At 36.8% G+C, this 17,500-nt stretch overlaps 1 protein-coding gene and 1 non-coding gene across 2 annotated transcripts in view; one reads left to right on the top strand and one right to left on the bottom strand.

Annotated features, from left to right (window-relative positions):
* LOC144449990 (angiotensin-converting enzyme-like) overlaps positions 1 to 15,377 on the top strand; it is a 16,313-nt gene extending 936 nt beyond the window's left edge. Inside the window, exons 2-13 of the mRNA XM_078140555.1 lie at positions 3,685 to 3,840; positions 5,570 to 5,675; positions 6,433 to 6,576; positions 7,841 to 8,032; positions 9,156 to 9,253; positions 9,806 to 9,975; positions 11,123 to 11,346; positions 11,921 to 12,065; positions 12,736 to 12,840; positions 13,387 to 13,515; positions 14,478 to 14,692; positions 15,273 to 15,377. Coding sequence (XP_077996681.1) covers positions 3,685 to 3,840; positions 5,570 to 5,675; positions 6,433 to 6,576; positions 7,841 to 8,032; positions 9,156 to 9,253; positions 9,806 to 9,975; positions 11,123 to 11,346; positions 11,921 to 12,065; positions 12,736 to 12,840; positions 13,387 to 13,515; positions 14,478 to 14,685 — 1,677 coding nt within the window. The 3' untranslated portion in view covers positions 14,686 to 14,692; positions 15,273 to 15,377. The remainder of the gene's footprint in view (positions 1 to 3,684; positions 3,841 to 5,569; positions 5,676 to 6,432; positions 6,577 to 7,840; positions 8,033 to 9,155; positions 9,254 to 9,805; positions 9,976 to 11,122; positions 11,347 to 11,920; positions 12,066 to 12,735; positions 12,841 to 13,386; positions 13,516 to 14,477; positions 14,693 to 15,272) is intronic.
* Trnas-aga (transfer RNA serine (anticodon AGA)) lies at positions 934 to 1,015 on the bottom strand. The gene has a single exon. It is a non-coding gene; the product is annotated as a tRNA-Ser (tRNA).
* Positions 15,378 to 17,500: the final 2,123 nt, after the last annotated feature.

Below are 17,500 nucleotides of genomic sequence, written 5' to 3'. Positions count from 1 at the left end.
GCTAAATACGAGCTTATTATCAGAATGCTTCCAATTTATATATGGATTACTAATTTTTGAAGAACCGGTTTGTGCCCATTCTTGTTTGAACAAGTGGACGTATTTTTAAAATGGTTTGTTCTGTCCATGGTCAATGGGGTATCAGCTACCTACTATGCCTGTACTAGGGAAATTATCGTGTCAAATTCTGTGTATGTCTATAAAGTTGCAGAGACAGTCATAACAGACAGACAGACAGGCAGACAGACAGACAGACAGACAGACAGACAGACAGACAGACAGACGGACATACCAACAGAGACAGACGGACGGACGGACAGACAGACAGCCAGAAATATATACATAGGCAGAGACAGAGATAGACAGACAGACATACAGACAGACCGACCGACAGACCGACGGTCCGTTTAATGTTAGTGTTACCTGGTTCTGTTTGATACAACCACGCAAAAATGTTTTTTTGTCGACAATTTGTCTAATATTATAAATGAATAAACTTAGGTGCCAACATGCACATATCAAATACATACGTATATGTAAAAAATTGCTCTGTGTCTAGCATCCTTACCACTCTAAATGATTTATTTCATAATTTCACAATATACAACATTTACCAAGAAATTTGGAGATCTCAGTATGTGTAGTTTATATTGGTTTATGGATGGTTGTATCAAACAGCGCCAGTGGACAGGAACTTGAAATAAGTTACACTAACATTGTTCACAATATTGCTCACTTTGATTATTCATAAAAAATGTGAGAAGCTGAAAGATAAAAATTCAACAACACTGTTATTAGTATAAATGAATACCAATCAAAAGAATGTATTCAATTCTCTGGAAATATCCTGAAAGAGCCACTAGCCTTAAGAATCATGAGTTGAATTTTTGTATCTGAGAAGACGGATTACTCAATTTTCCAGTAAAAAAATGTCGTAGTCGGCAGGATTCGAACCTGCGCGGGCAGAGCCCAATAGATGTCTAGTCTATCGCCTTAACCACTCGGCCACGACTACCTTGGCGGTCTTTGTAATGACTCTTGATTCTTTCTTTAACATGATACATGTATTAAAGTTAATGTTCAACCATTTAAATTTTGATGTCCATGCATAATTAATGTAAAGGGGAAGGATTTGGAATGTTAAGTAAAAGTATTTAGACTATATAAAATAGCATTTGTTTGCAGTATACAGTTTAAGTTATATTTGAAACTAATCACGAGTACATATGAATCATCATACACTATACGAAAAGTCATATTTGACCATGTCTTTCCACCTGGGTAAATCTTGGGCAGAAAATGTGTAAATGTGGTGAGTATCAGACGAAGTTCCACCTTTGACTTAATTTACTCGAGGTGATATATCCCTAGGGGGTTGTAGACAGTCAAATGTGGTACTGTGTCTCGTATTACCCCTTGACAGAGATGATGGTGGTTAGGTGGATCACAGGTAGGGTAAAAGTTGGGTAAAGGTGGGTAAATTGGACTTTTCGTATAGTGATAATATAAATATGTTTATGACGATTACACTTGTTTTCAATTAAAAATGGAAAGAAGGATGGTCTAAGATTAATATCAACTCTCCAACATTTTACCGACATAACATGGAAGAGAAAAAAACGGTTATGAATATTTTCCAGTACCAGTATGAAAAGTATATTATATATCTTGTATTTTGCAAAGTCACCGTGAAGCTTTGTTTTAAAAGCTGACGTCATAATTTGTCTTCACAAATAGCTGAGTAATGGATAATTAAAGAGATATTAGCAAACGATATCAAACATACTTTGTGATAACAAGAGATAAAGTGATGCAACAGCTGAATGGTTCTCAACAGTTTATTTTCTTACACTAGTACAATCAATTTAATTTAATTCTCCATTGATGTCAATTCAATCTTCATTTTCAACCAATTTCAATGTTTCAATTTAATTGATGAACATTTTTTATTCAATTCAAATTAATTAAATTCAAATCAATTCGTGAAACACAGAGACAGAGAGAGAGACAGACAGAGAGACAGAGAGGGAGACAGCGAAAGAGAACGATAAACACAGACAGAGAAGGTGCGAGGAAGATAGGGCGAGACAGGGAGATAGGGGGAACTGACAGACCGATAGGAGATGAGAAGGATATGGATTGATAGACCTGCAGACAGATAGAGACATGTCGTTGCGAGTAATGTCAGACAGACATTGATACATTGAGAAAAGGAAAGACATAGACAGGGATACAGAGACAGAGACAGACAGGGAGACAGAGACAGAGACAGATAGGGAGACAGAGCGAAAAACAACGCTTGCAACGAGAAATCATGTCTGTCATGGTATCCTAAGATAAATATGACAGGTTATGGCTATCAAGACCCTAGTGTCTTTTTTCCCGTTTTTTAGCAAAAATATGGTTGCTTGTTGGAGAGGTCGGGCGGCAAAACGCAACAACGCCACTATTGCCTCGTGGGAATTAACATACATACATACATACATACATACATACATACATACATACATACATACATACATACATACATACAAACATACATACATACATACATACATACATACATACATACATACATACATACATACATATGTAGTAGTTGAGCAATGCATATTAAATACTCTGATACGCTTACTACCGTCACTTAAATAAACACTACTATTAATTATTCAGTAAGTTACGACTGAACTTTACAATACAAGCCGTTCACCCCAGAATGACGTCTGTCGTGACAAAAAAAATCTTGCTCATTATTGCTACAATTAATTGTCTGTATCGACAACAGCAGAACTGTTAATAAAACAGCTGCTGTGAAAGATCCAGGGACTAGATACTTATATCGCCTGCCCTCTGACCTTTGTGACAAAATAGGGTAAACATATGTGATGTGGGTCGGACAAAGATAGCACTATCACAGCAACATCTGCACAAACTCCACACGACGTCATATCTACCCACCCAAGTTTCCAGACATATTTGACAGCCATCTTGATAAAACTAACTATTTCAATTTTGCCCAAATTTGAGAATTTCGGTTTAAAATGTTGACAGACATTCATTTAATACGAAGGTTTCAAGTTACTCAATTAGGTTCGAATCCTGCTGACAACGATGTGTGTATTTTTTTAGCGACTAGTCCTCCTGGATGAATAACTCAACACAGCGATTAAATAATTTAGAATTGTTTAATAAGATTTCCATTTATATGTGTACACTTGCAAAAATGATTAGGAAAATTGAAAGGTTAATAATCGCCTTCTGGGGTTCGATGTATACTTAAATATGCGCACATTGAGTTTTGATGCACACATGAACAATACGCGTACAAACAAATAATACTATATCATACCCAAATCTAATTTCGCATGTCTCCTCACTCTTATAAAGATTACAACCCCACAATTTTCTTTCATGCTCTTGATTTATACTTTGCGTAAGGTATTAACTCAGCGCAAAATACGTACAGTATTTCAATTATTTAGCTGAGATTTACTCGGTCAATTATATATGCTCTATTTGTGAGAAATTGAGGAAAATTACATAATTAAAATGGACTTTGTTTAGTCCTCTAAGAATAACAACAGCCAAAAATGCCAAAAATATCTCTTTTTTTCCGAAATCATTGGTTATTTTGTAACTCATTCATTAATATTGACTTCTTTACGAATGTTTCTTTCATTACAGTTGGTTGAAGCTGCAAAATATGGGGACTTCAGCAAACAGTCTCGCGAATGTGCACTTGTATTCGACAGAACTGATTTTTCCTTCGATACAGACAGACGACTTGGCAATCTGATATATGTGGGAACGTCTGCCTTGGAAGAGGATAAATTTAATGAGGTAATAATTAAAACAAATTCATTTTAATTTTTATTGTTTTGGAAAAAAGAGCTAGTGATTACAGGTTTTTATATGATTCATCACCGAACAAGGTATTAGTTTTACTATTTTACAGCTAAAATGATGTAGGCTTGGTCTTTCACTCATGTGACATTACAGCTAAAATGATGTAGGCTTGGTGTTTTACTCATGGGACATTACAGCTAAAATGATGTAGGCTTGGTGTTTTACTCATTGGACATTGCAGCTAAAATGATGTAGGCTTGGTGTTTCACTCATGGGACATTACAGCTAAAATGATGTAGGCTTGGTGTTTTACTCATGGGACATTACAGCTAAAATGATGTAGGCTTGGTGTTTAACTCATGGGACATTACAGCTAAAATGATGTCGGCTTGGTGTTTTACTCATGGGACATTACAGCTAAAATGATGTTGGCTTGGTGTTTTACTCATGGGACATTACAGCTAAAATGATGTTGTTTGGTGTTAGATAGACCTCTAGATTAACATTATCAGAAACACAATAAACACTTTGCCCATCCACATTGAACACTGATAAGCATTACTATTCTGTCACAGTGAAGTAATGACAGGCTTCTAATGAAAACATTAGAGATGGACTTGATGATTTTAATGGCTGCAATTGTTTATTTTCTAACTGATAATCAACATTTCAACTTGACTACTTCTACATCCCTACTGTACAAGGCACCTATGTTATTATTTCTTAAGTTGTTTGAGGGTAAGTATTAAATGTCCTGTTACATGAGGGAAACACCAAGCCTACATCATTTTAGCTGTAAGTCTGTTCTGTGAGTAATGCATATTGTTTGTTAGCCTGCGGACAGTTTACTCCAAGTGCTCTAAACAGCTTCCAGCGACACTTTGAATAATGCCTGAATGGCGCGCCAGTACTCAATTAAATAATGTTTTAAAAGTACTATCTCAGGTCCACCAAAACAGAAATGGCTATTTTTATTGGTCAAAGAGGGAAAGTTGTTCCAGAGTTGTCCATCGTTTTCGATATCCTGTCGTACAAATGAGTGAAACAATTTTCGTCCAAACATAACAGAAATGTCATGTGACCCTTTGAGCTACCAATAGAGCTCGCCTTTGTCATGAATAAATATAAGGTCGTGCATATTATGACGTCATATCATCCATAATTTATAGTATGGTTAAATCTACTTACTGACACAAGTTGCTGGGAAATTCAACGCACTGTTTTCGCAACCATTCATGCTGGTTATCATTTAACACTGCAGTTATGTTTAATGTTCTACCCAAATAAAGAATGAAGTAGTCTGGCGACTAGAGCAAGTCAAACAAAACTGTACTCACTGGTATTAAACTTAGGTTGGAAAATTAACTCTTTTGATCACAATTTTGGCATAAATATGTAAATTATGATTCCTTCTACGTCAAGGAACACATAACAGATAGTTACAATATATGGACGTTATTTTTTAATACCAAAATAATGTTACTATACTAGTCTATTTGAAACAAAATTAAGCAGTTTAGACACTGTAACCGGAAATACCCGAACACTCCCGAAGTACATCCAAGAGGAACTGAGACAATTTAAAGGTGTTCTTAACCAAAATATGTTTCATAAGCCTGTTCCCTAGCAAAATAGCGATAGTCGAGAGTGAGTATTTAGAATCACCTTTAATCAAAACTTGGCGGGAAAATCTGAATTTTTAACTTCTGATTTCATTCTACAGTACAACAAGTTGGTGTCTGATATGGAGACTATCTACTCTACTGGAACGGTGTGTAACAGACCTGGTGATCCTGATCCAGAAAACACGTGTTATCCATTGGATCCTGGTAAGATAATTACATTTTATTCAATTCGAAATATTTAAATTATGCATATGACTCATTAATATGCATTGAATATTTACCAACACGGAAACAGTTCTTGTCATTACTGTAATGAAGATGTGTAGCAGGTTTCATTACAGTCTATGTTATAGTTTTATGAGATACCGTGTTCACAGAAAGACAAACGGACGGACGGATGGACAGAGAGACAGACAGAGACAGACAGACAGACAGACAGACAGACAGACAGAGACAGGCAAATGGACGGACGATCGGATGGACAGACATAGTCAGACAGACAGACAGACAGACAGACAGACAGACAGACAAACAAACAAGCAAACTAGTAGTACAAGCAGACAGACAGACAGACAGACAGAGACAGACAAATGGACGGACGGTCAGATGGACAGACATAGTCAGTCAGACAGGCAGACAGACAGACAGACAGACAGACAAACAAGCAAACTAGTAGTACAAGCAGACAGACAGACAGACAGAGAGAGACAGACAGACAGACAGACAAACCAATGTTATTATAACTGCATTATTACTGCTGTATCATTTCATGAGATTTATTTTTCAATATAAACAAATGATATCTCACATTTTATGTGGACCTATCTTCTGGTAATTTTGGAATATATACATGGTCACTGCACGTAAACATGTATAATGATGAGGTTCATTTTAGCGAAAATTATCGGCGATATACTGTAAATATAATATTCCATATTTGAGATTTGTGTCCAATTTTCAGATCTTTATGAAATCATGGCGACCAGTCAAGACTATAACGAGTTGATATGGGCTTGGGAAGGATGGAGAGACACTTGTGGACCGGAAATGAAGCCTATGTATCCTCGATATGTAGAACTAGCCAATGAAGCTGCTGTAATCAACGGTATTTAGAAATTTGCATGCCACCATTTTGAATTTGGAATTATGGGACATTTAGAACTAGCGAATTGGAGGCTTTGCCTGACGGTTGTTAGGAAAGTGCTTTCGGGTCATCTTGACTAGTGCACTTTGGGATATGTAAAACTAGCCAATTGTCGGCTTTGCATTGCTAAACAGTTAGGAGCAATTGGCATATGTTTTATTTTGAATGACGTATTTTTTTGGTATTTGCATTAGTTAGTTCTTACAGTTCGTGGCACAATATTTCAATATAAAACTAATTTAGTATTTGTCTCCCCACCCCAACCACACACACACGAGCTCGGGGGGGGGGGGGGCTGTCAACTTTCAATCACCCCTAAATTGATCCGGTACACAATCCCTGAGTATGACCGGGAATGGATTTTTAATAAGGAATACTGTACTACTTTTGAATGTGATGTTAAACAGTCAGCAATCAACTATACAGTTGTTGGTATTTATAAGCACAGTATTCAAACAAACTGTAATAATTTAGAAATAAACATTCCTTGTAAGCGACAATATATTGGAATATTCTAATATGGATGATAAAGTGTGTACCTATTTTTGAATAAGTGTGATTAGCCACAAGTATTAGTGTTTTTTCCTGGTGATAATTGCTCCGTAGACTTGCTGATCACCATTATTATCACAACCACACATAATGATCACATCATCACACCACCACCACCACCACCAACACCACCATCACCACCACCACCACCACCACCACAACCACTATCACCACCACCAAACCCACCACCACCACTACCACTACCACCGTCACCACCACCACCATCACCACCACTGCCGTTGTCACCATCACCACAACCACCACCACCATCACTGCCATCCCCACCACTACCACCACCGCCACCACCATCATCACCACCACCATTACCACCAATACCACCATCACCACAGTCATCATCATTAATACCACCACCACCACCACCACATAACCACAGTCATTATCACCATCATTAATACCACCACCACCACCACCACCACCACCACCACAGTCATTATCACCATCATTAATACCACCGCCACCACAAGAATCAACGACATATGTCCCTGCCACCTCAGTGCCGCCATTTTACCAAAGCTCAAGTTTACAACACAAGCTGAAATGTGAAATATCATTTCCAAACAAACATTTCAATAATCAATCAATTCGATAATGTCCGTACACTCTCCAAGTAGTCTGATAATAAATGATGTATGTCCATCACTGTAATCAACAGATCAACCCGACATGGGAGCCTTCTGGCGATCTTGGTATGAGATGGAAGACTTCGAAGCAGAAATGTACAGATTATGGGACCAAATTAAACCGCTGTATCAAGAACTACATGCATTTGTCAGACGGCGCCTAAGTGAAGTATATGGTGAGAAGTACGTCAGTTTGACCGGTGCTCTTCCAGCTCATATCCTTGGTAAGCCTAACATTTAAGTTACTACTGTGGAAACAGAGATTTCGGCTGACTAAGATTGATAGAAACTAAAAAGTATTGTTGTTTGATGTGTTGGATTACTTATAATAAGTGAGTGATAGAGGTTCCATTGTCTGAGTGCAACCACCTTGCAATATCAGAGTGTAGATATTGGAATTTGCCCAAAAAGTTATACATTGGAAGATCATGGAAATAATAATGATGCCATTGAGCGAATATTATCAACCTCTCATCAAGATTATGTAAACATTGGAAGTTCTCAAAAAGAACTCTGTAAGCTCATATGTATATATAAGAAAACACAGGAGTCCAAATTTAAATCTTGAAGTGGAGTTTGTATATATATATATATATATATATATATATATATATATATATATATATATATATATATATACACACACATATATATATATATATATATATATATATATATATATATATATAAATAGTTTTAAAACTATTACGCTCTGCCACTGCAGTATAGAGCACTGTCTTAGCAGATTGATACTCACCGAGTTACATACGCTCCTCCTCCAAGTCGAGCACTCTACTCAACCAGCTACCAGACCCAGAATGGAACAGCCCAAAACTATATATATATATATATATATATATATAATTAATTTCCGTGAAAAAGAGATTGAGACAAAACTCCGAGGCTATTTTATTATTTCAGATAGACCAAATTTTATGTTACATAAATTGAGAGGTTGCAATAACTTTAATTTGTAACCAAGTTGGCATGGCACCTATAGCATTGGCATTAATATTTATGTCAAAATTCAAAACAGATAGACTGCCATAGATGTTACCATGAAACAACTGTTTGATAGAGACAAATACACCAGCGTGGCTTGTGGTATTCTTGCACATGTATTTGTGAAAACGGCTATTGTGATTAAAGAAGAATGCCACTCCAAGATATACAATTTTTTCCTGGAGCATTGCCCATTAAAACATTACTTGCACGAGGACGCCATCTTGGAATTCATAAACTGCTCAAGGTGAAAGTCACCATACTGAGTCTTTCATTTATGTCATTCATACGCACCGATATACTTTCAAGTGACATTTTTTTCAATCTCACATTTCTCCATTCCAGGTAATATGTGGGCCCAGGATTGGATGAGTCTTGGAGAAATGGTCATGCCGTATCCTGAAAAACCAATAGTTGATGTCACTGATGAACTTATTAGACAGGTAAAATAGCGCCCCCATTGACAAAAGAAAGGTCACATATTATAAACATCAGTTTTGTTCACTTTGCAGGAAAAAGTCACATAGTGAATTCACTATGTTTAATACCTAACGATATAAAATGTGCTTGTGTTCTATACTTTCCCTTATCAGTATGGAGCTGGCAGCTGGTAGAACTTGAGCGGAAGTGACGCATTAGCCTTGGTAGGGTACTTCCGCTAAACTTAATGTAGCCAGCTTGTATTGTTATACAATTACATTAACAACTGCAACAGGCGACATCATGTTTCCACTTACTTTTTTTCCCTAATTCCAACCGTTATTACTGTCTTAACTGAGTTTACTAACTTTGCATTAATTAGTAGATTGCTATTTGCCCCATTAACACATTCCACCATGAGTATTAACATCTACTGAACCGTAAACATTCCATCGCGAGAAAAACAAATATTCGTCTGGTTCCTTGTGTTAAAACATGTCAGTAACGACCTTGACCGCTTCAATAACTAACACGTACACCTACTGAGGCTACGCTATTTTATCTTAATTTTACAGAACTACACTGTGGATGACATGTTTTGGTTGTCAGAAGATTTCTTTGTTTCTCTTGGACTGATACCATCTCCTCAAACATTCTGGGACGATTCTATGTTTGTGAAGCCAGATGACAGGGATGTCACGTGTCATGCATCAGCCTGGGATTTCTACAACCAAGTTGATTTCAGGTAGACAGTACCTTCTTTGTTGTAAAGACGCAGTTTGGATTGCAATTGAATTTTAAGTTTAGGGACCAGTTTTCTGATAGAGGAAACGTTCATCTTTAACAAAAGAACAATCACATATGATATTTATGACTTCATTGATAAGATGCCAGAACCTTGGATTTCTACAACTAAGTTTATTTTATGCACACACAGAGCTCTCTTCTTTTAAAGGCCCCATTCGTACTTTGATGTGAATTTATGGGTTGCAACCAGTTGCCTGAATATAGCTTAAAATCCGATGTAATATTCATAATTCCACTGATAAGATAAACTTAATGGCAGAATCTTGCCTTGAAAGCATTTTTAAGACAGTCTAGTCTATTTTAATCAGTTCTCTTGAATTTCAGTATGGCAAATAGTGGTCTGACAGGCCTAAGCCTGGAGCAAAAGTATGGCCAAAAAAAAACAACCTGTGTAATCTTTATGTTCCACTGATACGATAATACTAATATGAGGACCTGGAATTGTAACCCTGAGCATTGTTTTTTTTATATGGAAGAAAATCTAATTTCAACACTTTAAAGTGAATACATTGTGATTCGTTGATGATTCTTTGTGATTAGAAAAATAATACAGCAGTTTAAAATAGTGACAGATTCAAAACCAAGCCTTCATTCAAAATGTAAACTTGTCACTGCTTCCATAATTTTTACTGCTAATGAGCAGATACAATGTCTTTTCATAACTTGAAGACGAATTAGTAATAATAATGTTAATAATGTTGGGTTCTTATATAACGCTTTCCCACGCCGTGCTCAAAGTGCTTTACAATTACTACCCTGCTCGGATCAGAACGTCTTCCTCAACTCCCCGGGAGCATACAATCCATTGTAGCCATTTGGGTACATAGGATTAAAGCCTTCACATTGCAACCTATATCCTACCAGGTCCCCAATTATACAGCTGGGTTGACTAAGGCACAGTCGTGGTTCAAATCTTGCCCAAGGACTTTAGCCACTCAGAAACAAACGCTAACCATTCACCCATTATGACTCCACTTAGGGAATATAACTTTGGTTATTGATGACAAAAATACCCAAGCTACAGCTAACTAGTGCAGCTTTGGCTCTAAACTAACTTTCATCTTTTGGTGTCTATTTTTGGACAGAGTTAAAATGTGTACCAGTATTAATCACGATGATCTAATCACTATACATCATGAGATGGGACATACTCAATATTTCTTCCAATATGCACCTCTCCCTGTCGAGTACCGTGATGGCGCTAATCCCGGTTTCCATGAAGCTATTGGTGACGTCATCTCCTTGTCCGTACAGACGCCACAACATCTTCATGACGTAGGGCTAATACCAGATCTTGTTTCTGATCCAGGTAAATCACACACAAACTGAAAAGTGTTTTATTCAAAGTGTCAAGACAGAGAGAGACAGAGAATAGTAGTTATGTCTTCTCATTATTTTTTCATAAACGTTTGCAGAAACCAACAGGAAACAGTACATGCTACACACTTGAGATAGCAAGATTGAGTGAATACAGTTTGTTGCTATTTTTTGTCGAAATGAAAAGAACTAAAATGCCATCACACTGAGATCAAACTCTGTGGCCCACGTGTCTGTATCTAGTTGTAACACATTTGAATGTTTTACTCCATTAAGATTTGTGTTGCTAAAAAATTGTAAGGTGTAGTTTCTCCATGGTTTCTGTTTGGTTGTATCAAACAGAGCCAGTGAACACTAACATGAAAATGGCTGTACAAGAGCCTGGAAACACTAACATTAAAACAGGCTGTCAGAGAGCCAGTGATGACTAATGTGAAACGCACTTGAACAACTTAAGTGGCATTCCACCTGACCATATGGACAGGACTGATAGCCACACATTTACCAAGTGGGAGAATAATTTTCATGTCTTATAATTTCTTATTTCTTGATTCTAATGTACACAGAAGCCGACCTTAATTTCTTGATGACCATGGCATTGCAAAAACTTGCCTTCCTTCCGTTTGGATTTCTGATTGATGTGTGGAGATGGGAAATCTTTGATGGACGTGTGACAGAGTACAATTACAATGAAAGATGGTGGGAACTCAGGTATGTAAGTGTTGTACTTGGATTGTGTGTGTTTATGTATGTATGTATGTATGTATGTATGTATGTATGTATGTATGTATGTATGTATGTATGTATGTATGTATGCATGTATGTATGTGTGTGTGTGTGTATGCATGTATGTATGTGTGTGTTTGTGTGTGTGTGTGTGTGTTTGCGTGCGTGCGTGCGTGTGTGCATACATGAATGGATGGATGGATGTCTATGTATATATATATATATATATATATATATATATATATATATATATATATTTATGCATGCATGCATGTATGTATGTATGTATGTATGTATGTATGTATGTATGTATGTATGTATGCATGCATGCATGCATGTATGTATGTATGTATGTCTGTGCGTGCGTGCGTGCGTGCGTGCGTTCGTAAGTTCGTGTGTTACCTTTGTGCTAGGTGACTGATGTCACTAAGATGCATTTAAATGTTTTTCTCTGGGTTTACCCACGTATACATCTCACCCTTTTGCAAGGCAGGTGTAATTGAAAACATTCAAACTGTTTAAGTGTGATTATGAAATGAAAGTGTCACCAACATGTAAACATGCACTTACTTAAAATTTTGTATACAGTCTTTTGGATTAACTGACTGATAGACACTTCACCATGTAACATTATGAGATCTCTTTACATCACTAGGACTGAGATACAAGGTATGGTTGAACCTGTCAGACGAAGTGATTTAAATCTGGACTTTGATCCAGGTGCAAAATTTCATATACCAGCAGATGTACCCTATATAAGGTATTTGCAGTTATCTATCTATCTATCTGTCTGTCTGTCTGTCTGTCTGTCTGTCTGTCTGTCTGTCTGTCTGTCTGTCTGTCTGTCTGTCTGTCTGTCTATCTATCTATCTATCTATCTATCTATCTGCATCTATCTATCTATCTATCTATCTATCTATCTATCTATCTATCTATCTATCTATCTATCTATCTATCCATCCATCTATCTATCTATCTATCTATCTATCTGCATCTATCTATCTATCTGCATCTATCTATCTATCTGCATCTATCTATATATCTGCATCTATCTATTTATCTATCTGCATCTATCTATCTATCTATCTATCTGTATCTATCTATCTATATATCTATCTATCTATCTGCATCTATCTATCTATCCATCTATATATATATATATATATATATGTATGTATGTATCTATCTGCATCTATCTATTTATGTATCTATCTATCTATCTATCTGCAGCAATTTGTATAAGAATTTGTATAAGAATTTAATTGTACGTCTTTTCTATGTTTTCAATCAACCCTTTATCCTGCAGATATTTCGTTAGTCACATTCTCCAATTCCAGTTCCATGCATCACTGTGCATGGAGGCAGGTATCTACCCTGATACTCCATTACACCATTGTGATATATATAACTCACACATTGCTGGTGACATTCTCACGTAAGTATATAAGCCAGAAACTATATTTCCTGTAGAAAATATATCATAAGTGAAACGGAAGTGACCTTTGCTCTGCCGTGCGACGTTCAGGTTGAAAAGGAAGCTCTGGGTATACAAAACGGAAGTGACGTATATTCATGCTGACAACGTGGCTCTTTACTCTTGTCGTCTGCGTATTTTTATTTTTGCATCGAATTTAATAAAATTCAAAAGAGTTCAATGTTTTCGAAAATTTAACTCCACTTCTTTTTGCCAGGAATTTAGTATACCATATCGACATTATAAGAAGCATACTTTGGCCACTTGAGGGCTGTTTGGGGGCAATTCTTGCACCATAATAGCGGCCATTATTGTTAGCCTACCTTGATGAAATCATAACGCCCCAGGGTCTCAAGACAGAAATCAGAGGAAATTACAACCAGTCACAGCATTTTGCTACCTTTGTTTGCAAATCATGCATTCTTTTATGAACTCACAGAGTTGTTATTTTAGCCAAATTTTGTTGACTTCTTCATACATTACATTGCTAGTTTAGCCCCACACCCCATCATGTATGTAACTTGTCTTCGGGCTGAAGATTAACTTTTAAATATACGGTTTTAGATTATAGCCATGTCGATATAACAATCGTTTCTGGTGAATGCTACAATTGGCTTGAGATATAGTTATGTAAATGTCATTCTGATAATTTAAAGTAGCTTACCCAAGTGCAAAATACTACACACAGAATGATAAAGCTAAAATGGAGTTGGTTTGGTATTTCAATTATGTAATATATCAGTTTTTACCCACAGATTTGGGTTCAGTCAGTGTGCAAGTGGTGGTTATATAACGAGGTAAAATACTGCGGTGGGAGGGGGCTTTAAAATATGCAGGACAAGTTACGTTAGAATGAATAAACTCATTCAGCTTACAATACCTCTAATACTTAGCAGTAACACGCTTATTCATTTTCGTTTTAGAGATCTATTAGAGGCAGGTGCAAGTGTTCATTGGCAAGACACTCTAGAAGCAGCTATTGGAACACGTGACATGGATGCACAACCTTTAGTTGAGTATTTCAAGCCTCTGATGGAATACTTAGTTGGAGAAAATACCAAAAATGGCGACATACCAGGTTGGGATCCTAATTGGCGACCTCCCCAGGAGGGATGGACGCCACCTGCATAATTAGGAGGTAGGTTTGATTGATGAAATTACTAAATAGAATCTCGTGACCACACAAGCAAAATTATTGCCTTTGAAAAGAAAATATGGATTAAAGACCCTAGTCGTTCTAAGCCATGACAAGCCCTGTCTATGTCAATGAAATATAAGTCAAAAAGTTCCAAATCGCAATTCCCGAATTTTCATAAATTGTGCTTGAGGAGATATACTTATAGTATTCACTAAAACTCATTGTTCTGTAGGAAAATACTCGTGACTTAAAGGTTTTGTTACAATTCGTCTAGTAACCCGTAGTGACAATACCGAATCTTAATGATTGACCAGCTGCATGAGCTTCATATAATCATGTTGTAGTTTTGACAAATTCAAACGAATGAATTTGAAAATCCGTCGTTGATGGCGCTCTTAACATGTAACCACAAACCCGGAAAGATCAATACAAGCACCTTTACCAACTTCATTTTACAGCTAGGAGTTCCAGTTACCTCATACTGTGATTGCATGTCTACCATGGGCTTGAATTACTCTGTTTAACTTTTTAGTCTTGCATTGTATACATGCATTAAAATAGTTGCTTACTTTTTTCACAGTTGGTGATTTGCCTCCAGACGAACAAAGGGAACATTGTTGAAAAGAAAATAATGTATAAATTTACGTATTGATTACTTTTTAATTTGCATGAAAATACCTGTCAATTCGATATTTTGAAATAAATCAAATACATATGTTAGTGAACTAATGTGTGTACACATGGGCCAGTGTGTGTATGGATGTCTGTTTGTGTCAGTTCTGGTAGTGTGTCAGTTTGTCTGCGAATGTCTCCATGTGTAAGTTAGTGCTTACCATGTATGTATGTATGTGTGTGTGCGTGTGTGTGTATGTATGTATGTATGTATGTATGTATGTATGTATGTATGTATGTACGTACGTATGTATATGTGTGTGTGTTTATCTGTGCGTCTGTCTGTCTGTCTTTGTCTGTCTGACTGACTTTCTGCCCCATGTAGCGGCGTGGAAACATCATTTGAATCCCATCATCACATACATTAGAAGTATGGTGTTATTCCATCCACAAAAATGTAAAAAATAGTTTTAAAAATCAAATCCACAAAGCCAAATCACTTATCTAACGGATATCGATGTGCGCGCCTCTTGTCATATTTGGGCAAAAGCGTGCAGGGGCGTCATGATACGGAAATTATTGCCCGGGTTCGATGCGTGTGCTCTCGCTCTATTGCATTGCATTGCATTGGAAGCGATACTGGGCATATGATAAGTAGTAGAATAGCGTTAGTAAAGTTAAAGGAAGACGTCAGCTAACTGTAAAAGCTGCCTGGTCCCAAGTAACAGTTATGGACATTCGTTGATTAATGGGCAATAATTATTTAATGAAAAACAATAAGAATAAATCTCAAACCGTACATAATCATTTAAAGTTAAAATTTACAAATATAAACATTTATCATCATATTTGATTACATATGAAACATATACACTAACATACAACTGAAATATTATGAACTGTTCACAAGAATATAAAATGTGTACAGTTGTTGATATATATAAAATATAAAATGTGTTAGTTCATTATAAAAAAAAACCAAGTCATTAAGAATGACATAGTCCCCGCTATGATTGGGTTTTAAGGAATTATCACTACTCTGATCACGCAACAACACTTGTGAACCTAAATCAAACAAACTTAGATATGTTGTGTGTACTTGTTGGACATGGAACATGCCTACAACAATAAAGGATGGGTCGTATCATGACAACAAATGGATATGCACATGTATGTCATAGAACACTGTCTTAATACCAACTTTGAATGAGATCTGTTCAAGCATGTCTGAGTTATGGCTTTGGACATAGAAAAATCGCAAACAAAATGGCTGCCAGGCGGCCATATTGGATCGTATCACGATGAAAATAGATATGCACATGTATGTCATAGAACACTGTCCTAATCCCAACTTTGAATGAGATCTGTTCAAGCATGTCCGAGTTATGGCTTTGGACATGGAAAATTCACAAACAAAATGGCTGCTAGGCGGCCATATTGGATCGTATCATGACAACAATGAATGTTCACATGTATGTCATAGAACACTGTCCTAATACCAACTTTGAATGAGATCTGTTCAAGCATGTATGAGTTATGGCTTTAGACAGGGAAAATTTGCAAACAAAATGGCTGCTAGGCGGCCATATTGGATCATATCATGAAACAAATTGACGTGCATATGTATGCCATTGTATGTTGTCCCTGTACCAAGTTTGAAAAAAAAAACAGTCCAGGCATCTCCAAGAAACTGCTGCGGACGGACGGACGGACGGATGGACGGACGCACGGACAGATGGAACCCAATCTATAAGTCCCCGTCCCGGACTTCGTCCGGCAGGGACTAAATATTGTGGCAGGTAATACGAAACTGTTTACCTGTCGAACAGCTTACATAAACACTGTTATGGACAGTTGTGTACTCTGGTCAGGGGCAGATTTGTGTCCATTACCCAGCAGATTTTGCCAATGGGGGTTCTCTCATTTCCCCCGGCCCCAAGAGTGGTTAGACTAATACCAAATCAAAATATGTGCAACAAAATATGATGCATTTTGGGAAAAGTAATACCCAACCTACAATAGCGCAAGCAAGAAGTGCAATTTATGCCTCAAAGAAAAGTTCTTTATTATCTGCCGACCCGAACTATCCACATTAAATAAACGAAATGAACTTGTATCCTCTTGTCGCCATCGAAATAAAACATTGTTGTGTAACACCTGACCCATCGCACACATAATTGACACCTTTTGTACAAA

The sequence above is a fragment of the Glandiceps talaboti genome, chromosome 19 (genome assembly GCF_964340395.1).
Source record: "Glandiceps talaboti chromosome 19, keGlaTala1.1, whole genome shotgun sequence".
Lineage (NCBI taxonomy): Eukaryota > Metazoa > Hemichordata > Enteropneusta > Spengelidae > Glandiceps > Glandiceps talaboti.
Note: the sequence above shows the minus strand (reverse complement) of the source record. Positions and strands in the feature narration are given on the sequence as shown.